This window comes from Camelina sativa, chromosome 17 (genome assembly GCF_030686135.1).
Source record: "Camelina sativa cultivar CO46 ecotype springtype chromosome 17, ASM3068613v1".
NCBI lineage: Eukaryota > Viridiplantae > Streptophyta > Magnoliopsida > Brassicales > Brassicaceae > Camelina > Camelina sativa.
In genome coordinates, this window is record NC_141896.1 from 5,999,310 (window position 1) to 6,025,775 (window position 26,466).

At 33.3% G+C, this 26,466-nt stretch overlaps 5 protein-coding genes and 1 pseudogene across 5 annotated transcripts; 2 read left to right on the plus strand and 4 right to left on the minus strand.

Annotated features, from left to right (window-relative positions):
- The first annotated feature begins 300 nt into the window (after positions 1-300).
- On the plus strand, positions 301-3,149 carry LOC104755698 (rhamnogalacturonan I rhamnosyltransferase 1). The gene is made up of 8 exons (XM_010478134.3): positions 301-937; positions 1,034-1,101; positions 1,178-1,266; positions 1,364-1,526; positions 1,644-1,933; positions 2,028-2,232; positions 2,342-2,499; positions 2,619-3,149. The coding sequence occupies exons 1-8, from the start codon at positions 664-666 to the stop codon at positions 2,890-2,892; spliced, it is 1,521 nt and encodes a 506-aa protein (XP_010476436.1). The 5' UTR covers positions 301-663; the 3' UTR covers positions 2,893-3,149.
- On the minus strand, positions 3,076-5,409 carry LSMT-L (Rubisco methyltransferase family protein). Its single transcript, XM_010478133.3, has 6 exons — positions 4,863-5,409; positions 4,721-4,749; positions 4,337-4,548; positions 4,085-4,207; positions 3,592-3,996; positions 3,076-3,500 (listed from the first exon to the last, which is right to left on the minus strand). Exons 1-6 carry the CDS (start codon positions 5,324-5,326, stop codon positions 3,285-3,287), a joined length of 1,449 nt encoding a protein of 482 aa, XP_010476435.1. The 5' UTR covers positions 5,327-5,409; the 3' UTR covers positions 3,076-3,284.
- An 8,010-nt stretch (positions 5,410-13,419) lies between these two features.
- LOC104755699 (phosphate transporter PHO1 homolog 3) lies at positions 13,420-17,974 on the plus strand. Its single transcript, XM_010478135.3, has 12 exons — positions 13,420-14,412; positions 15,054-15,423; positions 15,509-15,557; positions 15,652-15,723; positions 15,825-15,954; positions 16,031-16,151; positions 16,243-16,501; positions 16,601-16,705; positions 16,800-16,994; positions 17,070-17,351; positions 17,427-17,563; positions 17,676-17,974. The coding sequence occupies exons 1-12, from the start codon at positions 13,782-13,784 to the stop codon at positions 17,773-17,775; spliced, it is 2,451 nt and encodes an 816-aa protein (XP_010476437.2). The 5' UTR covers positions 13,420-13,781; the 3' UTR covers positions 17,776-17,974.
- Positions 17,946-18,771, minus strand: LOC104759211 (uncharacterized). The gene has a single exon (XM_010482166.2). It carries the CDS (start codon positions 18,723-18,725, stop codon positions 17,967-17,969), a length of 759 nt encoding a protein of 252 aa, XP_010480468.2. The 5' UTR covers positions 18,726-18,771; the 3' UTR covers positions 17,946-17,966.
- Positions 18,772-22,745: 3,974 nt separating this feature from the next.
- LOC147923352 (uncharacterized) lies at positions 22,746-23,420 on the minus strand (annotated as a pseudogene).
- A 1,609-nt stretch (positions 23,421-25,029) lies between these two features.
- LOC104755700 (uncharacterized) lies at positions 25,030-25,926 on the minus strand. Its single transcript, XM_010478137.3, has one exon. The coding sequence runs from the start codon at positions 25,753-25,755 to the stop codon at positions 25,243-25,245; it is 513 nt and encodes a 170-aa protein (XP_010476439.1). The 5' UTR covers positions 25,756-25,926; the 3' UTR covers positions 25,030-25,242.
- Between the last annotated feature and the right edge of the window lie 540 nt (positions 25,927-26,466).

Below are 26,466 nucleotides of genomic sequence, written 5' to 3' on the forward strand. Positions count from 1 at the left end.
GTTAGGGAGGAAGAGAACAATTAGGTGAATTCGTTGACGACGAATGACAACGACTACCAAAAAGGCATTATGTGTCATCTTTCTTTCCTTCTTCTTATTATAGTAGTATTCAGAGTTGAATGTTCTTGAAATCTTTGTTCTTGACAATTAATATTTTTTTCTTCGAATCTCTATTTAATACTTATTAGGCTACTACTATGTTTTTCTAATATTTTTCTTTTGGTATTTATTTAGTTAAGTTAAAGCTTTAGGAAATGATATATTTTTAAAAAATGCAAATAGAATGAATTGTGTCTCTGTGGGGAAAATAATAAATAGAATGAAGAAGACACTTGACGGTTATTAACTTATTTCCCATCTTTCTCACCGTTACCACCTCCTTCTTTCTTTTTTTGTCCCGTCTCGTGAATTTTTTTTTTCTTCTTCTTCGTCTTCTTAATTTCGAATTTACTCGGGAAAAAATAAAAACACCTCGAGATTCAAACCTTTGACACACAAGGAAGAGAGAAGAGAAGCATTTCATTTCGCGTTTCTCTTCTAATTTTATCAATTTCTCCATTTTTGAAGGATAAAAAAATTCACAAGATCGGAGAATTTTTTATTTAGGTTTTAGAAATTTTTTTAATCTCATGAAGCGGCGAAGACGATCGTCGGAGGAGGGAGATGGAAGTTAGATCGGAGAGTGTGACTACTACTCAGGCGCGAAGCGATATTAATAATAAGCTTCCGCCTCCTTCGGCAGTTCCCAAGCCTCGTGTACAAGTGTGGTTCGTTAGAGTTTGTTCCAGCATTCTGGTTTGGACGTGTTTGGTTCAGCTTTTCGCCGCCGGTGAGCTTTGGCATTCCCGGATCTTCACTGGTTTATTAACCAATCAGATTTCCAGATTCTCTGCCCCTATCGAGCTTCTTCCTTTGCCACCTCCTCTTCCTCCTCCCAGTCAGTGTTTGTTTTCTCTCTATTTTTTTGGGCGGCGTTTAGGGTTCACGTTGGTGCTTCAGAGTTTTAACGAGATTATTGATTTCGTTTTTGTAGGAAATTATACAAGCAATGGTATACTACTTGTATCCTGTAATGGTGGATTGAATCAAATGCGATCCGCGGTTGGTCACTTGCTTTTAATTGCTTTCGATTCAGATTTGATGTTTTCCAAAATTCTGAATTTGATGTTGTTTTCAGATATGTGATATGGTGACTGTTGCTCGCCTATTAAACCTCACTCTCGTTGTTCCTGAGCTTGACAAAACATCTTTCTGGTCTGATCCTAGGTATTCATTCTTTCTATCTTTTTAGAAGATCTTTCACTTCTGATATATGTCTATCTTTCTAGCGATCTAAAGCATCCTAATTTGTTTTGGTTTGCAGTGGTTTTGAGGATATTTTTAATGTGAGACATTTCATTGATTCATTAAGAGATGAAGTTCGGATCTTAAGGAGGCTTCCTAAACGGTATACAAAGAAGTATGGTTATCAAATGTTCGAAATGCCTCCTGTGAGCTGGTCTGATGAAAATTATTACTTGAAGCAGGTAGGTTTGTGCTGTTCATGTCTAGTTTCCTGTTTTGCTTCCTTTGACACTATACTTACCACAACGACATAGTAGTGTGTCTTTCTGCATTTGTGATTGGTTAAATTTCTTGTTCAGGTATTACCCCTTTTCAGCAAACATAAAGTTGTACACTTCAATAGGACTGACACCCGTCTGGCAAACAATGGTCTTCCGCTCCCTCTACAGTGGCTCAGGTGCCGGGTGAACTTCCAGGGACTTAAGTTCACTCCACAGCTTGAGGCTTTGGGATCTAAGTTAGTTCGAATTCTACAACAAAGAGGGCCTTTTGTGGCTTTGCATCTGAGATATGAGATGGACATGTTAGCTTTCTCTGGCTGCACTCATGGTTGCACTGCGGAAGAAGCTGAAGAATTAAAAAAGATGAGGTTTGTCTTCAAAACATCTGCCCTGAATTGGTGTTCCGACTAAAAAGATGATATTTTGTTGTTAAATGTATGGGTCCATTTTTGTGTTCTTTAGGTACACATATCCCTGGTGGAGAGAGAAGGAGATAGTCTCTGAGGAGAGGAGGGCGCAAGGGCTTTGTCCTCTGACGCCAGAGGAGGTAGCATTGGTTCTAAAAGCACTGGGATTCGAGAAAAATACGCAGATATACATTGCAGCTGGTGAGATTTATGGGAGTGAGCATAGGCTATCCGTTTTAAGGGAAGCATTCCCGAGAATTGTGAGTCTACCCGTCCTGGTTTCCCTTTTCTTGCTACAGTGAGTGATAAACTGCATCTTATATTACATATGAATGTTTTCTTAGAAGTTTTGCACACATGTTGTTATAGGTAAAGAAGGAAATGCTACTGGAGTCAACGGAGCTGCAACAGTTTCAGAACCATTCATCTCAAATGGCTGCTTTAGATTTTATGGTATCTGTAGCCAGCAACACTTTTATTCCTACCTATGATGGAAACATGGCAAAAGTGGTGGAAGGTCATCGGAGGTAATTGTTTTGGTATCGAATGCATTCATTTTCATGACAACTGACAAGTTAGTGTTAATCAAATCATACCTGTAATTCTATATAAAAACACAATTGGTATTTATGTGTTGAATTTGCAGATACCTTGGATATAAGAAGACAGTCCTGCTTGACCGTAAGAGACTCGTGGAGCTACTAGACTTGCATCACAACAAGACCCTCACGTGGGATCAGTTTGCAGTAGCCGTCAAGGTAGCTCATGAGAAACGAACAGGGGCACCTACGCAACGAAGAGTAATCTCTGACAAACCTAAGGAGGAAGATTACTTCTACGCAAACCCTCAAGAGTGTCTTTGTGAAGGTACAAATTGCCACGACCTGTTTGGCCATAGAAATTCCAAATTAACACGTTGATGAAGTCATGTTTTTAGCATATTATCTCGTTGCTTCTGCAAGAGGACGGCATGCCAAATACTTGAACGGGAGCTGCATAGTTCCTTCCCCGAGTTTTTTTTTTCTATTTTTTTGTTTGTAACTTTTTCAGCTTTCCTGCATAGTTGCTGATCTTAATTTGATTGTTTTACGTAAGTTAAGATGTAACTAAAAGAAGATTTTGTCTCATCTTATAGAAATTTCAAAAAAGTTGCTTTTTGGCAATAGCTTAATATACAGATTGTGGTCTCTTCCTTTAACTCTTTTGTCTCGAGGTTGATTCAACTCTTTGCCGTCGGAGACCAAACCAGTAAGATCTTCTTTCGGGCCCTGAGTTTGTTCTTGCAGGACTTCTATACGAGCTAAGCTAATTCTCACTTGGTTTCCCAGAAGATGATATCCCCTTGCTCGCCAACCAAACCAAGATCTTTGAGCCTTCTCTCTTGGTAATACTCTAAAACATCAAGCTCAAGCTCTCTATCCTTGAAGATTTGGTCGATTTGCTGAAGCACCCTCTTCTCACCAATCCGTATCTTAAGAGCAATTTCCAACCTGTGATTAAGCTTTCCTTCTTCCAGAAGCTTCTCATCCTACGAAAGACAATGAAGACGAGCAAGAAATGAAATGAGTGTAAAGTAGCTGCAAAGACAGTACAAGAAAATAGCTCGAACATATATATACCTCTTCAATGGTGGTACTAAAACCAGACAGAGCAGACTTGCAGGCATCTCTGACAACACGGCATATTAGTTCCTCGTTTGAACGACTTACAGGCAATTCAAGATGGCCCCATATGGTGTTATTGAAGATAGATTCTAATAAGAAAGCATCTGAACCGCCAAGGGCAACAAGCCGAAGGTACTGAAGCATGCCAGCGGGAAGAGTCTGGCCGTCTACTATGTCGAAGTATCCGGTCTCACCCATCCCGTTAGTCTCAGCAATATCCAACTTATCCCCATAGAATGGGTCTGATTCGGGTATATCTATGGTCAAAGTATATGAGTTTCGGTTAGGGTTTGATTCCACAAAACCATAGTCCAGAGCAAGTTCTGCATTGCTTTTGTTCAGATCATATTGAATGTATACCTGTGGAATAGACCACCCACACAGCATTAAGTGGGTTTGATCTTATACTCTTGAGGGATTAAACTAAGTAACAGTGTCTGAAGTTTACCTGCTGACCTGCTTCAACATAAACAGGTGACTTCAAGGAAAATAAGAGATCTCTAGAGAAAAGGCCAGCTCCTTTGATCTCGTATGCATAATCTTCTGTCGTTATCGCAGGGTTATGGTTTATCTGTTCAAAGTGAAACATTGTAGTCAGAGATTCTCTGCATCAATGTATGAAGATTCTTTGCAACTAAGACATTATCTGAATAAAGAATATAGCTGTCGCTTATATGGATAGTTATTTACTGGAGCTTACCAAATCAGCAAGAGGGATCAAGACAAGGTTCTGGCCACGAAGGCGAGAAAACGCCCTCGACTTGAGAATCCCAAACGCCCAGATAAAGTCATCAAGTGTTATGCGGGATGAGAAGAGATCTTTGTTGAGCAGTAATATCTCCTGTTCCAGTTTCAAGAATTCATTCTCCACATACTCTTTCACACCCAATGTGGTGCTCAACAGTTGAGTCCCTGAGCCAAACAACAAAAACCACATAAGTTAAATAATGTTTTGCTCAACTATCCCTTGATTCATCATCAGCTACTACTAGTGAATCAACAGCTAATTCCCAAACCAGTCGGTGTGAATCTAAACAATGATCTGTATATGGAAAGAAGAAGAAGAAAGGGTAAAAGGATTAACCTTTGAGCTCAGCAAGCTCCTCTTCTGACCTGTACTGGAGCATTTCACAAAGAAGACATATCATTAGCTAACTGTGAGCCAGAGAAACCAAACTTTGAACAAACAGTTCCGTGACTGATGATCAGAGAAGGAGAAAACCCACCAGAAGACAGTAGAATCAGTAGATTGAGGAAGCATATCAAGATAAACTCTCCACGAGGACTCTTGTGAATACTTCTCTCTGACCAAAAACAGAGCAACTGAAACCCACGGCTTCAATCCTCCGCATAAAGGTCCGATCTTGGAAGCCGTAACTGTCTCTGGGTTTATCCACAACCGCTTAGGAATCTCCAATACGACCTCGTTTCTTCCAATATCACGCCTGGCTACAAGTCCTAATCCTTCCTGTACAACCGCAGGTTCTGCCGGATACTTCCCGGAGACGACTCCTTGGTCCCCCAGCCATTTCCAGAAGTTCCGAACATTTTCCGGCAATTCTGAGCTTGAAGCGGAGATGGGTCTCACCAAAGATCTCTTGGGTCGAGAGAAGAGAAAGGAAGAGTTTTGAGACTTTTGAATTGAAGGGAGACGGAGAAAACCCGTCACGACGGCGACGGAGGCTGACATGGTGGTTTTCCGTTGGCGGGGTTAGTATCAGTGAAATACAGAGTGTGGATAATATGTCACAGACATGAGTTCTTTTCTAACTTAGAAAATAAAAGAATATCTATTGAAGAATCAAAATGTAGAAGGCCCATTATTAAAAAGGCCAAGGCCTACTTAAGCTTTTATGTAAACTTAGTTCACGCATTCGTGTATTTATAATAGTTTTGATTATATTTCTTAAATTTTCTTAAACTAAAATATTGTTTTACTAATGTATAATCTCAAAAAAATTATACTAATGTATGAATCTCAAAAAATTTTGAAACAATTTCTCAAAATAACACTCCTGTCAACATTTTTTGGTATGGTTATTTATTATACAAAATTTAAAATATATAAACTTTGCTATAAAAAAATAATTAACCAATACTACAAAAATATTACAAATTGATTAGCTATATTAATATAAATAATAATATAGAAATTTAAACATTTTCCTAATATGAGAGAATCTATGTTTATGATCATGTTTTATAGATTAAACATTGATTTAAAGATTTCTTCTTAATGACATTGTAAACATAAGACTGTAGTATATTAAAATTGAATCAAATAAATTATCAAAAAATTTAGTAACTACGTATAAAATTATTGTATATAGAATATTTCTCATTTCAAAGTTTAAAGCAATTAAATAATTAAAAAAGCAATTAAATAATTAAAAAATATTAAAATTTTACCAAAAACCTTTTTGAAAGAGAAATATATTAGTGGGAGGAATGAATGTAAAATTATTGGGTAGGAGTTACATTTGAGTTAAATGTCTTTAAAAGTGGGTTAATTATAAATAAATATTTTTATTTATTTTTGAATTAAAAGAAAAAGAATACCAAGTGGCTCAATCAAAGTTTAAACTTACACTTTTTGATTGTTTTGTTGATATAAACTCAACACTCACACATAATATTCCAAATTAAAAATATTACTTTTGAAGTGACAAACTAAATTAGTTTTTTTTTAAAAATTATATGGACTTCAATCTAAAGATTTTTTAAAACCCCAAGAATAACTTCAATCTTTTTTTTTTCACTCATCAATTTAATTTATAGTGCTAGATTTCATACTAATGGTTTCATCTTTAGAGGATTCAGTTAAATGGTATTTTAATAATTATATTATTTTCCATATTTCACTTCCAGTTTAACATGATTTATTTTTGGAATCATTTTTTCATTTTGCTTAAATCAAGAAAATCAATTTTTTTTATAATTAAGTTCTTTTTGTTTTCAAAAACCTCAAATCTTAAATAATATAAATATTATATTGATCTTTACATATTTATCTATTGGATCACAAAACAGAATAGACTTTACAAAATAAAATAGACTTTATAAATGGATAATTATATTGATCATTCTAAATTATTAAAAATGATACATGAATATGTGAGATAACCAAAGTACATAATAGAGAATTAGAGATGGATCTTTTTAACTTCATGATCTTATTATGTGGTGAATATTGTAAGAGTATGAAAAATAATGACTTGTAAGATGCTAATCTAAAATAGATAATGAAGATAAACCTTTTAAAACAGATTCTCAAATAAACTTGATTTTTTGTTAAAACTAACATATGTGAATTTAAATTTAGCTATGGAAATTTTAAAAATAAATATGAATAGATTATAAAGGCAAGAAATATAAAAGAAATATTTTATTTTTATATAAATAAAATAAAATTTGAAAATAATGTTAATTATATAATACTTTCTAAATTAAAATATAGAATCAAACTCTTACAACACATATTAGATATAACAACATTTGATATTGGTGAGAGAGGAGGAGAGAATGATTACTTATAAGATGATAATTCAAATTAGATAATGGAGATGAATCTTTAAATATAAAAACAATGTAAAATATATATATCATGTAGTCTCTAAAATTAAAATTTTACAATGATATTTCATTTGGTTTTTTGTAATCCATACAACAAAAATAAGAAATTGAAAACATAAAAAAAAATGATTTGAGATATTGTGGAAGAGAATGAGAGAATGTGAAAATGAGAAAGTAAAAAATGTCAATATGAGAGAATGAGACAACGCTTAATTATATGATAAAAATTGATGGAAGTTACATTTTAAATTATTGGAGTTACAAATAGTATTTATTGTGTTTGAATAAAATTGAGTGTTGGAATATGATTAATGCATAATTTATTTTATTTTCAGTTATAATTTTATTTTATTGTATGAATTAAATGTATTGTGTTAATTAGGACTTAAATATTATTTAAAGCAATTAAACAATTAGAAAGCAAAAAAAAAAATAGAAAGTATTAAATGAAAATCAACCAATAAGGAGAGACCAAAACCTTACTTTTATATATGAGATTAATGATTTTTACTTATTATCAACTATCAAAATAAGTGTTGAGTTTGTAAGTTAGTGGTCAATTATACAAATCCTGTACACACAGTCTCCATCAAATATAAGATAAGTATTTTTTTCTTGAACAACAAGCGTTTTCGATTGATTTAAAATTAATATAAATCATTAACTCATGATTTCTAATGAGTTTTATAGATTAAAAAAAAAATCAGATACAAAGTGATTAGATGCAAATGATTGTTGTTCATTGAGTTTACTTACGTATATAAAAATCAGAAATGAATAAGCATATAGTGTTTAAAACTTTAAATAATCTTGTATACAATAAATAGGCCTTGAATGGTGATAGATTCTAACATAATTTTTGGATTTGTTTTTCAAAAATCTATCTTTTCTCCAATCAAGATTTTAGGCCATGAATGGTTTATAGATTTTAGTTGGTTTTTGGTTTTTAGATTTTAGCTTTTGGATTTTGGTTTTTGATTTTTTTGGTTTTTTGATTTTGCTATTGATTTTTAAATCTAAAAATCAAAAATAAAACATATTATCATTGAAAGAAAAAAATTTCACAAAAACATGGCTTTTAGTTTCTCTTTGAAATTGAAAAAAAACCACTCAAAAACTAGTTTCCCTAAAGTTAAGGGAATCTATTTTTTGAAAATTTTGAATGATAAAAAAATAGATTTTCAAACAATCAAAATCCAAAAACTACCTAAAAACTAGTAAACATTTCAAGGCCTTAGAAGAAATAAATCTCTTTAAACTTTCTCAAAGAGCATTCAAATTTAGGATATCAATGGTATATTTGTATATTTCTTTAAATTGTTTTTATTTTTAATTTTTCTTTTAGTTTCTGGTATATATATATATATAATGAGTTTTTTTAAAGTAAAGTTTGAAAGTTCATAAAAAAACCCTACTTATAGCCCATATATAAACACGATCTCTCACATCATAAACCTTTCTATTTCTCAAAGCATAAACCCTAGTTTACATTTCAATGGCTTCTTTTCTATGGCTACGGCTTGGGCTTCTTTCAATTTCGATGAGGTGGTGGTGTATTGGGATGTCCAATCTGCGCAGGTGCCAGCCGGATCAACCGCAAGGGAGGTACTCGAGAGTCTTGCCAATCTTCTGCGAACAAATGGTTGTGGCCATTCACACGGTTGGTGTTGTTCAACAAGACCGTATACCAGCACCAGTCCAGAGTTGCCTTCAATTAGTGGGGATTACGGTTGTAAGCGCTAATGATTCATCATATGTTTGATAAGCGCTAAAATCTAATAACCATTGATGGCCTAAAAATTAAAAACTATAATCTAAAAACTATTTAAAAACCAACAACCATTCATGGCCTGAATAATAGGAATACCAGTTTTTAGATTTTCTTTGCAATTTTTGACAAAGGCCATTCATTAGATTTTAAATAGTTTTTAGATTATAGTTTTTAGTTTTTGGATTCTAGATTATAAGTTTTATTTTTTACATTTTACAAAATAAAAAAAAATAATAACATAACATATAAATAATGTCACCTATTTTTTTAATAGGGAAAGTGAAAACCTCAAACAAGACGGTTTTAGTGAAAACCTCAAACAAGACGGTTCCTATTTCGGTGAATTCGGTTTGGTTATTTTGATTTTTCAACTTTTGAGTTTTGAGAATCTTGTCGAATGTAACCAAAATAAATTTTCCTAGATTTTTAAAATCTTCTAAATTTTAGAAAAACCATCTTTACAAAATCTTGAATAGATAAAAAAGTAGATTCTTAAAAATAAAAACAAAAAAACCATTACAACAACTACAAACATTCAATGGCAAAAACTAGAATCCACATAATTTTAGATTTTAAGAAAAAGCCATGACATCTTCCTTTTCTCCTTTTTTTGTAAATAAACAAGAAAAAAATATCAAAAAATTCGTCTTTCAAAATTATATTAAAACTAAAATTTATCAAAAAAAAAACCAAATATCAAACCAAAAACTATAATCTAAATTAATCCATCCATACTAAAAGAGGCATAAATATTAATTAATATACTTTGAAAGAGTAAAGTAATTATCGATAATTTGGTCGTATCATCTAATTAATAATAATAATTACAAAAAAGACTTTGAAAGAGTAAAAAATAATAAAACGTAAAGGAGCGGAACTTTCCATTCTCGTGTGCTGCCTTGACCACGGTCCACAATCCACGGGATATGAGACCACCACACCCAGTTACAGTTAAGGCACGATCAGAATGCCTCGGGATTAGAGACACTTCGTCCATTTTGAATACTTTTTAGTTTTTTTGTTCTTTAAGTTTGATAGGACTGATTCAGTTGATAATATGCAATTAGACTTTCTTTTTTTTGTCAACTCAATTAGACTTTTTCTTTGTCAAAATATACGAAATTTGTCTTGGAAAATTAAATACCAAAATGTGAAGAACACAGATTCTTATAAAAACCGCTTCTCGCGCAGAGACTCGCGTGGTACCTAACCTGATAATAACTCACTCATCGGCCCAATTTTTAAATCAAAGACCTGAGAAAAATACTTGTCACGAAAACCACAAAACTCAGTCAATAATCTGGATGACGACATGACGTGATGGTTGTTGGATCGATTTAATTCAGGGATTGGTCAACTAAAATCTATCCGCTTATATAATTATTTTCTTCTTTCTTTGCCAATAACATATCTTATTTTATTTATAATACATATGGACGTACGAAAATAGAAAAAAAATCTACTTTTAGTATGGTATTCTTATATACTTATTATAATTCTATAGCTAGGTCTAGGTGAAAAGGCTTCCTTTTAGTTCGACGTACTCTGATAATTAATTTAAGTGTTTTGAGAAGGTCAAAATGGATGGCTAATAATACATACATATATATATATATAGATACTAATATTGATAGATATAAAGAATAAAGAATACCCATTTGATATACACATAGTATAGCTATATTTTAACTAATCCATTTGATATACTATTTAAACTACTCTTTAAAAACAAAAAACAAAAAAAAAACAAAAAAATTGTACTATACTTAAAGGATATCAATCCAACACTATGATATAACATATAAGTGATAAAATTGAAATTAAAACATAGCCTTATTTTTTTTGGTGTGAAAAAACATAGCCTTATTTTTTGTTTGGTGTGAAAAACATAGCCTTATTGGAAAAATAAGGCTATTCATTGGCAATTCATCATTGGTGATCGATGTGAGACCTTTAAAATCGACTATCAACAGCTGTTGGTGAGATATAAATAACTCGAAAACGATTGGCAGTGTTGAATGTTGATTGTACATATAACCAATTTTGTCACATTTATTAATTATTATACCAGAAGTATCTTATTGTTTGATATAACTATAAGTGATGATACAAAAAAAAAAAAAAAAACTAGAAGTGATGCATTTGTTCTTTGTCCGTTCAAGTGTCATATTAATTCAACTTTTCAAAACTAATTATTTGTTTGGTTAAAAACCAGGTTATATAATTTGACCAACTTGATCAAATGATTATAATCCGCTTTTTTAATTCTCTTCGTAATAACTTGCAATCTTGTATTTCTTGTTCTTATTTTTTTCACGCACGTACGTAACTTACGTTGATTAGTGCCATGCCACGTAATTTACGTTCATAAAATACTCAAACAGAATTACAAATAGGAATATTTTATATCATATGCAATTATGCATACATATTTACGTGTAAAGCAACTTTTTAGGTTCAAAACTATTCACTTAGCAATGACAATACTATTACCATATCGACCTTGAGCCGCCCAAGTGGGTCTGACACCGAGACCAGAGAGAGTCGTCCACTAGGGATATCAAATTTCTCGAGAGATGACCCACTGATTGATGGATTAATTAATCATAATCATATAAGTCAATTTAAGACTAATCTTTATGAATCTTTACGAGGGGACTAATTAACTCATATTATTTGATTAATAATTTAACTACGAACTACGTGCGAAATATACCGATTTTTAAAAAATTATTATAAATAAAATTATTATCCTAAAACTACTATATATTTATGTCAAACATAATATGTAACTAAAGTTTTTTTATTTATTTATTTAAACTGTGTTTTTTGAATATATAAGAAATTTTATTGTAGAGAAAATATTGATAAAATGTTACTATTTATTGCAACATGTCTTTTGTGTGGTTTAAAAATCAAATTCATATCTTTTTATGTTTTATTTTGTAATCATAACAATTTTGCATGTTTCTTATGTAACCATAACAACATATACTAAATTACTCAGTAGTTTAATTATTTAATTTTATTATATGTTAGTAACAATTGGATTCTAAGCTAAATTTTCTGAAGATAATCAAATTTATTGATTTAATATTTTGATTTGGCTATTTAAACGATGGATTATTACAAAAAAAACCATTATGAAAAATGACCAAAATTCCAAAATCAACGTATTCGTGTAAGAATACATTTCACCCGTGAAATATGTAAATGTGGAAAAGAAAATATCTATAAAATATACAATTTATGGCAATATATATTTTGTGTGTTTTAAAATCAAATTTATATTTATGGTTTATCGAGTAAATATAACAATTTTGCATAATCTAATAATCACTCTTTTAAAATATATTATGATTTTTTTTGGTACTAAGTTTATTTATAATGATAATGGTTAATTGTCTCATTCTTTTTTAATAGTACATAGATGAATATACAATTAGAACGTATATTCCTATTTAGTTATCAATATTTAAATTTTTTATGATTAATCACACTAAATGTTGAGATTAATTAGTTTACAAACTTAGATATATATATATATATATATATATAAATAATCACACATCATGATATCCCCTAATTTGTTGTCATTTTATATTTATTTATGAATAGATATAAATCTATATTTATTGAGAATTAAGTTTCTTTTAATGAGTTGGAGATAATTGAGGGGTAATATACTTCTATTTATATTCAATTATAATAACTATTGAAAGCTTATTATTTAAATTATTATGGTAATAATACTAACATAAAAAATAACATGATTATGTTAATAAGTTATATGTTTAATAAGTTATCTGGTTAATAAGGTATATATTCTTTATTTTTATTAAATTTATATTAATTGATATGTTTTAATAGCCTTTTTATATTATTTTACTTATATTGATTTTAAGAAATCAATATAACTTTGACTTGTATATTTGTAAATAAATCTTAATAAAATTTTGCTTTAAAATAGTATGTAATTATTTAATTAGTTTTAGTATGTGATATTTAAATTTGTGTGAAAAATGATATATCTAATTATTATTTAGTTAATTATTTTTTTAAAAAATATAATGGCATGTGAATGTTATTAAGTAAAAAATTTAAAGGTATTTTATTAAAAGATGCACACAGTTCTCTGACGACGGACACATCAATTTTTTTAAGAGTGTGCTTCTTATTAATATAGGATATTACTCACCTATATTTTTCAACCGATAGATCAACGCGGTTATTTTTTAAATATATCTCTTGCAAGAACGAGTAAAATAAAGGGAAATAAAATGTCCTATTTCTCACACTAAAAAGTAAAAGCTGAAGTACGATGTTTCACATTACTACGGTTAATGTAAAATATCGAAATCTATTTGACAAATTGTTACTATACCGTAAGGACTAGAAACATAAAATTATTTATAACCGAAAGAGCAATAACAAAAAATGGATTTCGAATTTCTATATTTGAACATATAGTACCCACGCGCTTTTTTTAGTTGCCCTCTCTGAATTCACGTTGAAAAGAATTCAATAAAGATGATTCAGAAAGCTATAAAGTTAATTACTTTAACTAGAAACAATTTTTCTAATCATAATCTTTATAACATTCCTTAAAAAAAAAAAAAACAAACCATAAACGACCTAGTCTCTCTGTTTCTCTCTTTTGTATATATATAGCCATATAGGACTCTTCCTCTTCAGACACAAACATAAAGTATAGATTTTAACAATTTTTTTTAAAAAAACACATAAACAAGAGAGATTCAAACAAGAAAGATAGATTCGATTCGTTTCAAGAATCCAAAACATGAAGTTCGGGAAAGAGTTCTCGTCTCAAATGGTGCCAGAGTGGCAACAAGCTTACATGGATTACGACTTCCTCAAAAAACGTCTCAAAGAAATCGTCAGATTCCAACGCAGAACCAACAATGCACATCCTTCTCATGGTGGTGCCAAGAACAGCGGAGGACTAAACCGGAAAATGACTCTATACCGTGCGTTCAGCGGTTTAGTCTCGACCCCTGGAAGACACAAACGCGGTCATCCTCATGATGTCGAAGAAGGTGTACAGTTGACGGCAACATCATCCACGACGCCGGGACCGATTCTTGTTAACACAACCTCGGGTCACGGCTGCGAAACAACGTTTCTGATGGCGGCGGAGGAAGGAGGAGAGTACGAGCTAGTGTTTTTCCGGAGACTAGACGATGAGTTCAACAAGGTTGAAAAGTTTTACAAAGAGAAAGTTGAAGAAGTTTTGAAAGAAGCTGCCATGCTTAACAAACAAATGGACGCTTTGATAGCGTTTCGTGTCAAAGTTGAGAATCCAGATGGGTGGCGATGGGAAGAAAGAACGGTGGAGATAACTCGATTAGCGTCAGATATAGCTACTTCCGCGGCGGCTCTCTCTGCTTCAACTCCCGCCGGAGCCAAATCTAGTAAGCATATAATTTAATACACGTATCTACTCTAGTCACCTAACTCACCGACTTTATGGAAAGACAGAAACACGAATTTAAATTCTGGTCCACTTTTATCAGTTTATGTCTAAGATTGATTAAATTTGATGGTGCCAGCCCACAATAATGTTTATAAAAAGATTTCTTAGTAATCAAAGACGGATTTGATTTTGTTTACATTTCTTCCCACCGGCTTAATCAAACCATATCGTAACAATTGTATCAAAATCCTGATTAGAGTTAATGTATATATATTTTTTTCCAGACTTAAACAATGAACAAAGTCATTTTTTGGTATTTAAAATTATCTTAGTGAGATTTGATTTTTAATGATTTTTTTATTTTGTCCACTTGAATCTGAGTCATATACTACCTACTGAACTGTTTTTTTTTTTTTTAAATTTTGTTTTAATACGTTTGGATTTTTTATGATATCTTCATAATATAATTAAATAATCTGGTTTTGAACATCTAAACGTTTTGGTTACATGCAAGCTAGATCATTTTATACACGGCACTGTACCAAAACCGGATTAGAATTGGTTAAATTTAATTCCCGGTTTAATTTAAATTTTATGTTACCGTAATTTATACCAAACCGAAAAATTTCAAATTTGTAGTGAAAATTCGAAGTCAAGAGCACTTGGAAGTTATACAAGAAGGAGGCTCGAGCAGAGCTGGGCTAATGGAAGTTGATGAAGACGAAGAAGAAGAAGAAGAAAACGAAACCTCGGTGGTTTCATCCGGAGCAGTCAACGACGTAACTACGAGTAGAATGAGAGCAGCGAGACCAGCTCCGCTCGAAGTTCTTGATCGAGTCAAGATCAACAACACAAAAGAGACGCCTCGTTCAACCATTAAAGGAGTTCTCAAAGTACCGAATCACACTGAGTTAAAATTCAGCAGAGAGAATCTGATGAAAGTCGAAGAGAGTCTCAAACGTGCTTTCATTGAGTTTTATCATAAGCTTCGCCTTCTCAAAAGCTATAGGTTCGTTTGTGTTTTTTTCTTTAAAGTTTGAATTTTTCTTTTTGATGGGTTTTTTGATTTTGAGTTTTTGATAATTTTTATGCAGTTTTTTGAATGTATTGGCGTTTTCGAAGATATTGAAGAAGTATGATAAGGTAAGATTTGAGATTTTTTTGATTTTGTGGAGGGTTTTATATGTTTCAGAAGAATGACTGTAATGTGTTCGACGAAATGTCTTTTTATTTATAGATAACGTCGAGAGGTGCAACGAGGACTTACATGAAAGTGGTTGATAGTTCAACCTTGGGAAGCTCTGATGAGGTAAAAAGATGTTTTATGAGATTAATTTTCTTATTTGGATAAGTAAACTTCATCAATTCCTCTGTTTTTTCAATTCACGTATCCATGCTCTGTTATGACAGGTTATGAGACTCATGGAGCGTGTTGAAGCAACATTTATAAAGCATTTTGCTAATGCTAATCGAGCTAAAGCAATGAACATTCTACGACCTACAGCAAAACGAGAGAGACATAGAACTACATTTTCTACAGGTAAACAAATCATTAACTTGCATAACAATTTGTATTTTTCAAACTTTGTGGTGCTTATGAGGAAATTTGGTTTCAGGTTTCACGGCTGGATGCGTTTTCTCTCTTATAGTGGCTCTTGTCGCCATCATCCGTACCCGAAATCTCTTGGAAAAAGAAGGCCAGAAGGAATACATGAATACTATGTTCCCTCTTTATAGGTAAGAGCTTAGTAACTTGGCCATCTTAAGAAGTTATATATCGAGCATTTGTGTTGGAATGTGTTGTTTAGAATGTTCCTGTTGCTTGCAGTTTATTCGGGTTTATCGTGCTGCACATCATCATGTATGCTGGTAATATATACTACTGGAGGCGATACCGAGTAAACTATTCCTTCATATTTGGGTTCAAGCAAGGTACTGAACTTGGATACAGACAAGTCCTGCTTGTTGGTTTCAGCATTGGAGTGTTTGCATTGCTTTGTGTTCTCGCCAATCTTGACATGGAGGCAGACCCCAAAACGAAAGACTATAAAGCCAAAACTGAACTTCTTCCTCTTATCCTACTTGTTGTAAGTCCCCAAACCCGGAAATACGAGTTTTTAAGGTTTTTTTACTATAAAAAATTGCATAGTAACTCTGTGATTTGTGTTTTCGATCTACTTTAACAGGCTATGTTCATGATTCTAATCCTGCCATTCAACTACTTTTACCGCTCGAGCCGCTATTTCTTCCTCACTTGTCTGTTTCATTGCCTTGCCGCTCCACTTTACAAGGTAATTAATCAGAGATGAAATAAGCTCATCAACCAAATAGAATGCTGTAAAATTCCTATTCTAGTTAGGTATTGACCGTCCTTTTCCCATGCAGGTTACATTGCCTGATTTCTTCTTGGGAGATCAATTAACTAGCCAGGTTCAAGCGCTTCGAAGCATCGAGTTCTATATATGTTACTATGGTTGGGGAGACTTCGCAAAAAGAAAAAGCACTTGCAAAGAATCTGATGTCTACAACACTTTCTTCTTCATTGTTGCTGTCATCCCTTATGTCTCACGCCTCCTTCAGGTAGATAGTTACTGCCCTCAAAAATAAAAATCCAAAATTTTAGCAGTCCATAACGAAACCTTGTTACTCATACAGTGCCTGAGACGGCTAGTTGAGGAAAAAAACCCGGAACAAGGGTACAACGGACTCAAGTACTTCTTGACTATAGTGGCGGTTTGCTTGAGAACGGCTTACAGCATCCAAAAAGGTCAAGTCGCGTGGAGGGTTTTAGCCGCTGTCTCCTCATTTATAGCTGCAATATTCTGCACTTGGTGGGACTTTGTCCATGATTGGGGTCTTCTAAACAGGAAATCCAAAAACCGTTGGCTTCGAGATAAACTCCTCGTTCCTCAGAAGAAAGTATACTTCATAGCCATGGTGAGTCTCAAGAACACTTTTTCATCATCAAGTAAACGATGTTTTTATAGCAACTGATCTTGGAACATGTACCAGGTTCTGAATGTCCTGCTGAGATTTGCGTGGATCCAGACGGTTCTGGACTTCCACTTTTCCTTCATGCATAGACAGACGATGGTTAGCATTGTGGCTAGTCTTGAGATCATTCGTCGTGGTATATGGAACTTCTTCAGGTGAAAAAAAAAAAACTTCAAAACTCAAATTACACTGACAACCACAAAATGTGTTGCATTAACATTCCAATTAGTAACGCTCTGTTTTTGTTTGGATTGTGGAAAAAAACAGATTAGAGAACGAGCATTTGAACAATGTCGGGAAATACCGAGCTTTCAAGTCGGTTCCATTACCGTTCAACTACGATGAAGATGATGATAAAGACGATTAGTAGTTTCAGAATACCCGTGAATATACAATACTCTTTAGCTACCAAAGCCCATTAAACTGTTTACACAGTCTCTCTTCTTCTTCTTTTTTGTTCTGTCAGATGGTAACACATAAGGTTCGATCACTAGTGGTAAATTCTCGTAAAAAAAAACATATTCTTCAGATTGTTCATTTCAGTCTATATGATTCTTTCTATTCAACTTTGAAACTCTTCGTACCTAATTTGCGAACGGTCTCTGATCCTAGTTTGCAATCAATCATATCTTTTGAAAGAATGTGGTGAACAAGACTGTCACACCAATCATATATTTTCAAAACATTAAAAACAAAAAAAAAACCTTCGAGCTCCTTCTCCATGTGTTCTTCAGCAGTTTTAGCCAAAGTGAGAACCGGATGATAGTAATCAGAATGATCATCCAAACACTTGGATAACGTAGCAGAGACTCGAGCACACTTAGTGATGAAATCTTGTTTGTTTCTCTCAGCTTCCTCAGAACAATCAAGCCAAGCCATAAAGGAATCTTTGCAAGCACCACCTTTGAGGAAAGCTAATACCCTCTCTTCTTCTTCTTCTTCTTCCTCGTCGTTTTGTTGATGATCTGAAACTTTCCCAACCGTTGGGAGCTTGTTGAAACCCTTGGTTAACCGTTCTAAAGCAGCTTTCTCGGCTGCGAGAATAGGTTGATAGTAATCGGAATGGGCCTCCATACACTTGTTCAGCATCGGCAAACACTTACCGATACTTTCATTGTTCTTCTCAGCTTCTTCAGTGCAATCTCGAAAAACATTATATGATTCTTTGCAACCACCACCTTCTTCCATAAACTCTCGTAATCGATCTCGCCAAACACTTGACGACGACGAATCATCATCTCCCAATTCCTCTGAGTTGTTTTGAGATTTGGGATTGGGATTCTCCGGTTTCAGATCTGCTGATGACGTGATTCCCATGCCGTGACCTGTGTGAGAGAGAGATCGGATCTTATGAAAAATATATTTTAACCTTTACATTGTTAGTTTGTAATTGAGTTTGGTCTTATTATGTTCTATAATTAAATGAACAATGTGTCTATAGTTAGTGAAGAGGTGTGTATACAGGTGTGTCATTAGATCTGTTGTTTCAAGTTGTCGGTTGTGACAAGTTACCAACGGTTACGACCGTACAACTTATATATAAGTGTAGTGTGTTGTAAAACAAAAGAAAACAAGTTTCATTGTAAATATAAATTTCAGATTTCGTTCTTGTCTTCTTAAAAGAGAAGAGACTTTGTCTCTTGCTCTGTTTTGTTCTATTTCTTTTCTTCTTCCTCTCAATATTCTAACATACATTTGATAATTACAATTTTAACAGAGGCGGAGGAGACTGTTTCCAAATGTATTTATCTATATTTACCTCCAAAATAAAAGCAAAACCTATAGTATAATAGATGTGTTTTTCACCCTAACGTATTTTTTTTTTTTCTGAAAAAGAATATTCTAAATTTTCATTTTAGTTTAAGCAAATTTTATTTATGAAAATTGCAAATTCATCTATTTACTTTAACTTTTTTTCAAAACTTTCATATAATTATAATATTATTTAAATAGAACAGTATTATATAGAAAATACATGGTATTATATATAATGTCTCTTTTGTAAGTAATGGTAGTAAATATGACTAAAATGGTTATCTGTAAAATTGAATACTAGTAATCTACTACAGTATATTAATATTTTTATATCTAATAATCGACAGTGGAGTATATTACATAATGTGTATTTTGTTTATCCTATAAGAGGCTAATAAATGATATTATTCCAGTTATATAGTGTTTAATTTCAGTCAATTCTCAATTTATAGACAAATACCTCTGGTTTCGATTAAAAGAAAACATTACGTTGACAAGTTGCGAACATGAATCTAATCATTTTTACTTGTATTGTGTTTGCAGCTACTGGGCACTCATATATTTCTTGCTCGTCTTCGTCGTCTTTAATTTACAGGATGAGCAGTTTTGGAAGAAGAAAATATTGACCCTAGATTGGAAATGGCGATCTCATTATACGGATTGGTGAGAAGAGGGGTGCTTCAGCAAATTGACCAAATCATCAACGATAGAGAGAACTCTTGTGATTTACAATTTAGAGACTTAAGAGTATTATTAATTACCAAGAGAGAGGGCTCAAAGATCTTGGGTTTTCTTATCATCTTCTTTCGATCAGTTATAAATCTAACTAAAGTTGCGTAACATAATATGTTTCTATGCGATCAGAGAAGAAGAGACGAATGAAAAATACAGTGAACCTGCAGAAAGAAAAACAGAGCCGGAAGCTATATGTTCGACGTTCCTTTAAGACTTGTTCAGCTAGCTAGCGTCGGGAAGTGAGCTGGGAATGATCTCTGGATTCGTCCCTTTAAGTCTTCCATATGCTGCCTCTGATTCGGACCTTTCGTCAATATCATCCGTTTGGGATCTTGATCCTTCTGCTCGTACGTAGGTCTTTGGAATCCGTGCATCCTTTGGCGTGCTGAGGATTTTTGAGGCTAACTCTCTGATAAGATCCTTACAGCAATTGAGCCACCAGTCGTCTTCGCCCCAGTGATACCGAGAAACATGTTGAAGATGTTGCTACTTTATATTACTTACGTACATCGATTAGAGTTTAGTCAATGGGTTTAGTCAATATTTATTTGCCCCATTTTAGTCTTTTCCTTTGTAAGCTCTTTTAATTAGGTTTCATCTTCTTCTTGTATAAGTACTGGCTTTTATCGCCTGAATAAGATTAAGACAACAAAACACAATCTCTGCTTCTTGTCTAAGTTTTGTCATGGTATCAGAGCGTAATCCTGGTTTTCTTTTCTAAATCTGTCTTTGCTAAATTCACTGTCAAGTAATGGCTGAAACTCAAGCACCTCCGATTGTGACTGTTGCTCAAGCGCCTCCGGTAGTGGCTGAGGTGAGAAGGACGATCTCGCCGTATGATTTGACGGCGGCTGACAATTCTGGAGCTGTGATCTCCCATCCGATTTTGAAGACAAACAATTATGATGAATGGGCGTGTGGTTTCAAGACAGCCTTGCGTTCACGAAAGAAGTTTGGTTTCCTTGATGGAACCATTCCTCAACCACAAGCGGGTTCACCGGATCTGGAAGATTGGCTAACGATCAATGCTTTGCTTGTCTCTTGGATGAAGATGACGATTGACTCAGAGCTCTTGACAAATATCTCCCACCGTGATGTGGCGAGAGACTTGTGGTTTTTTATATAATAAATCAACGATGGGAAGAAAGATCCCAAGATTCTACGTACTACTCCGATTCATGAAACACTTAAACTTACCATCTTCACTCAGCAGCTTCATTGAGAATCGGATGATCAACTCCGTCCAGTCTTCGCTCGCCATGGTTCTGCGTTTTTTTTGCTTACGGGAAATTGTGTGAGTTTTAGAGAGCCAAGGTACAAAATTATGCTTAAGAGGGGTTTATATAGATTATGGAGGGAAGTAGTTCCTTCTCACGCAAATTAACCCATGCATATAAGCACCGGCTTTACATTTTTAAAAATATATATTTAATTTTCAGGAAAACTCAGTTTATAAAATTGATGAAAAGAAGTTAATTAATAAGCTCTAAATGATTAAAATTAGAAAAGAAGTGTTAATTATACTAAATAGAAATAAACCAATGCACGGGAAAAATATATCTATATAAGTTTTTTATATAATAAAATAACCACAATTTGGTATATATAAATTTTTTAGAATCCAAAACTATAAATAATATTGTAATAACTGAATCAGTTGAAACTGATCGAAACGAGGAAACAAATTTTGATTTATACCAAGCAAAATATGAGGAGAAATTCATTAAAAAAAATACAACCCCTATTTTTGCGTAATTCAGAAAATACACAAAACTTTTTTTTAAAATGTTTTTCAGTACTCAAAATATGAACGAAGAACGATACGTACCTATTTTATTTTGTGACACATCTTCTAATCAGATTAGTCCTGACGACGATATTCAATGTCATTTAGTCAGGAAAATATTTTTATCCACATAGCTTAAGAAAATCCACATGTTCAAATTTTTTTTATTTTTATTATAGTTAGGAAAAGTTTCCAAAACTAAACCTTTTCACAAGCTCAAGGAACAAAAAAAAAGACGAGGGTTTTTAATTTGATTTGGAAACCTTTCCTAACTAAAGTAAAAAAAAAAAACTTATGCAGATGTGATCATGTCTCAGCATAAGTGTTTAACTCAACTAATCTTTCAAGCCAGTATTGTCTCTGCATAAGTTTTTAATTTATTTAGTACGGAAAAGTTTCCAAAAACAAAAACTTTTCCTTTTTTTTTTTTTTTTTTCTCTGATTAATTGTGTGTTTTCTTGAATTAATGGAAAGTCAAGGAGAAGTGCAACTGTGGATAGAAACATACTTGCCATTATCTTCCATAAGCTCGACATAATAAATATTACAAAGGGAGCTTCACGTTTAATTGTTTCTGATTAACAAAAATTTGTGCAACACTAATAGAGTAATAGACGTCGACTTGTACAAATTAACATCGGGTCGACGATGAAGTAGAAAGTCTTTAGTAAAATTTCGATTAAAAGATCAGAAATAATTAAAACTAATATTTAAAACATAACTTAAAACTAATTAATATCTCAATCCATGGCATATACATAAGGCAGGCTTAGAGGAGACTTTACACCCAACAAAACCACACTAGCATTTTTTTTCCTCTTCACAAGTGAAGCAAGATGATTAGCGCTAGTGTATCCTAAGCACAAAGTGAAACAACATGATGTAAGACAATATAGAAAATGCTGGAAAAGACAAATCACTAATTAAGAACAAAAAGATCTGACATTTCCTTTTCTGTTTCAGAAGCAACAAATCACATTCAAATGGAAAAATAGCTAAGGAAACCACAAAAAGAGGAGAAGATTTGTTGACGGAAACATTCATGGACATCAACAAAGTAATAATAAATTTAGAGAAAATTATTTATGGAATCATATAAAAATGAAGAGTATTCATTTTTTCAACAAAAAATTATTTAAGGGAACCATAACAAATGCGTAAATCCACCCAAACACCCCCTCAACTTGTTTCCGAGAGAAAGGCTTGAGCTCATTCTCCATGTGTTCTTCTGCAGCTTTCTTGGACGCGAGTAAAGGATGATAGTAATCAGAGTGAGCATCCATACACTTGGTCATCTTCGTAAAAACTCCCACACACTTAAGGACGACATCTTCCTTGTTCTTGTCAGCTTCATCAAAGCAATCTTCCCAAGCTCTAAATGGTTCCTTGCAACCACCTTCTCTCATAAACCCCAAAAACCAACTTTTCTTCCTCTTCCTCTTTTGCCTTCAACTGATTTGGGGATTCCACTGAATCTCGCGAAACAGTTGACGGCGAGAAATCCTTCATCATCAGTTTTCCAGCACTTTCCATCGCATCGAGAAAGGGGTGATAGTAATCAGAGTAAGCCTCCATGCACTTCTGCAACATCGGATAACACGTAGAGATAGGTTCCTTATTCGTCTTCTCAGCGTTGTCCACGCAATCTTGAAAAGTCCAATATGTTTCCTTGCATCCACGCACCTCCCTTCATGAACACTTGTAATTGATCTTTCCAAAGAGTACTTGACGAATCTCCTACTTTCTCTGACTGGACTGGAATTTTTTGAGATTTGGGATCGGAATTCTCTTGATTCAGATCCCTGGATGACGTTATCCCCATGCCGGCCGTGAGAGAGATCGGATGTTATGGATTTAGGTTGAAATATGTTTGTGAATGATACAATTTAGAGATAACGATTGCCCTACATACAAATTAGTTCATTAGATGAGAATATTACAATATATATACACTATAGGGATTTGATAAGTACAATACAAATAGGAGATTTGTTAATCACAATATACATAGGAATTTGATAATTACAATTTTTTTTTAAATATTTGATAATTACAATTCCTTCACATAATTCTTTTGGATATGACTCCTATATTGAAAATACGGTTAGTACCCTGACACGGCCAAATCTTAACACACAGACACAATTGTTCATTTTCTTCATACTTGTTAGAAATACATACTTATGTTTCTATCTGTGTCTACGTACAATAAAATTTGGTGGCTCCTTAATACACTTACTGGGTGGCTCCTTAATATTTCACTTTCTTGTAAGATGAATATTAAGACTAATAGAAGTTTCAGAAGACCGAGGATACTTAATACTTTAATCTACCAAGCCACCCATCAAACTTTTTAGATTATCAATTGCATATATAACACAAAATTCTCGTTCGATTGTGGTGAATCGTGTAAAGAACATAATCTTTAAACTCTTCATTACGGTATAGTATGATTCATTCTACTCAACTTTGCTATTCGTACTTATAGTTTCCAACCAAAATATACATTGAACAAGAATAGTCGAAAAAGGCTTTTGTCACACGGATCATATATTTTCAAAACATACTCACAAGACAGAATTTGAGATTCATGTAACTTGAAAATCATGCAGAGACAATGCTGGCCTTTGAATTCTCTCATTCCAAGCAAAAAAAAAAAAAAAAACCCTTCAGATCCAACCCTATAAGGCTATAAATGATCAAGGCAGTGCTAAATGTCAGTCATACTTGGCTGCTAACAACTAAGCTAGTGCTAAATGTTAGTCACACTTGGCTTGGCTGCTGACAACTAAGCTCTTTCTAAACATGATTGCCGAAAGCTTAATTAAACATATAAATAGCATGGTAAGCAATAAAAACAATATGGTCATGTATGGAGGCTGATAACAGATATGAAGTTGTGCAATGTTTCATATCTCCCTACAAACGATACATGCCAGGGCAAACCTGGAATTTGTAAAGATTCTCATCTTCGAGGAGACTTCAACCAAACAGAACATGATCGATAATGAATTGAAGTGAGAAAGAAATGCTAGTGTATCTTAATCACTTAGTCAAACAACAACAACAACAACAACAACAAAAGTAAATCTTCAAACAAACTAGAAAATGTTGGAACCAGAAGCTTACCACTACAAAAAGGTCTGACCTTTAACTGTGTCAGAAGCAACAAATCACATTCAAGTGAAGAAATAGCTAAAGCAAACCACAAATAATCATTGAAACATTCATGGGTATCAACAAAGTAATGACCTTTAAAGCAAAATATCTATTGAATCAACTGAAACATTCATGGGATCAACAAAGTAATGACCTTTAGGGAACAAAAACCTCTCTGGAATCATCTAAAAAAAAGAAGGGAGTATTCATTCAGATGAACTCAATCAATCAACTTATTCGCATACAAAATGGCATATTCAATTAGAGAAGAAACTTAAACCATCAAAATGGTCGATCATTATAAGTAATTTCCTCTGTTCCTAACAAGCAATTTTTATCCCCAAACTCCAATATTTTGAACATTTAGATGAAAAAAATTTACCTAAATCCTCACTCAAATCACCCTTGAGCTTGCTTCATCGCAGCCACCTCCTCTTCCGAGATCTTCTCTACTTCTTCCTTCTTCTTCTCAGCTTCGAGCTCTTTCTTCACCTCTGCTTCAGCAGCTTTCTCAGCAGCAAGAATCGGCTGATAGTAATCAGAATGTTCATCCATACACTTCTTAAGCAACGAGGTGACTTCCATACACTTGGTAACAATATCTTCCTTGTTCTTCTCAGCTGACTCCACACACTCTTCCCAAGCAACAAACGAGTCTTTGCAGCCTCCTCCTTTCATAAACAAGCAAAACCCACACTCTCCTTCCTCTTCTTCATCACCCTCTGCATCTCCTCCAGCTCCTTCTTCTGGATCTTTCCAGACAGTTGATGAGTCTCCAAGTTTCTCCGACGGGGATGACTGATCTTTCCCTTGTTCCTCCGATGGAGTCAGTTTCTCTGACGGAGCTTCGTTGGTTTGAGATTTGGGCTCTGAAGTCTCCGTCTTTGGATCTGTGGATGATATGATTCCCATTCTTTTGTCTACAAAGATCGGATCTTGTGGGAATTGGGGGATTCAGATGTGTTTTGAGGGTTTTGAGGTTTCTCTCTCTCGGTGCCGCCGCCGACTCTTACAGCCTAGCCAATGTGAAATCGAAAAAGTCTTTTCTTTATGTTAAAACCCCTCAAAAACCCTTTCTTTGTGATCTTCACTTTTTTCACACTTTACAGTATTTATTTATTTGTTAATTTTATTTTTTTATTTTTTTATTTTTATGTTAAAAAACTACATTGTCTAATACAGGAATTAAAATTTATTTGTTTATTTGTTAATTTTGCTTCGATATAAATTATGAAAGGATTACAAAAAATATCTTTACCAAAAGAAAAACTAATTTTGAAAATATTCCAAAAATAATTGTTTTATGAGATTATGATTATTTTTAAGTTTAGATTTTGTACTAACACTTAGGTGAAATTTGTGTCTGTAGCCTAGGCATGAGTAGTGTGTTGTGTAAGAATCGTGTTCGTCTCCGTGTGTCTTTCTACGCCATTAGATAGTCCATACGAAATAGTCAAATTTGTTTAGTTTCTTTTGTTTTATTCCTCCTAGTTCTCACCAAAATCAGGCTTAAATATGTCTACTTCCACCATCTTTTTAACTCTTTTTCCATACTATTTTTGTTATTGTTAGAAAGAGTGGAAAAGGTTTTGTTTGTTGGGAGGGAGATTTATAGCAAAAAGG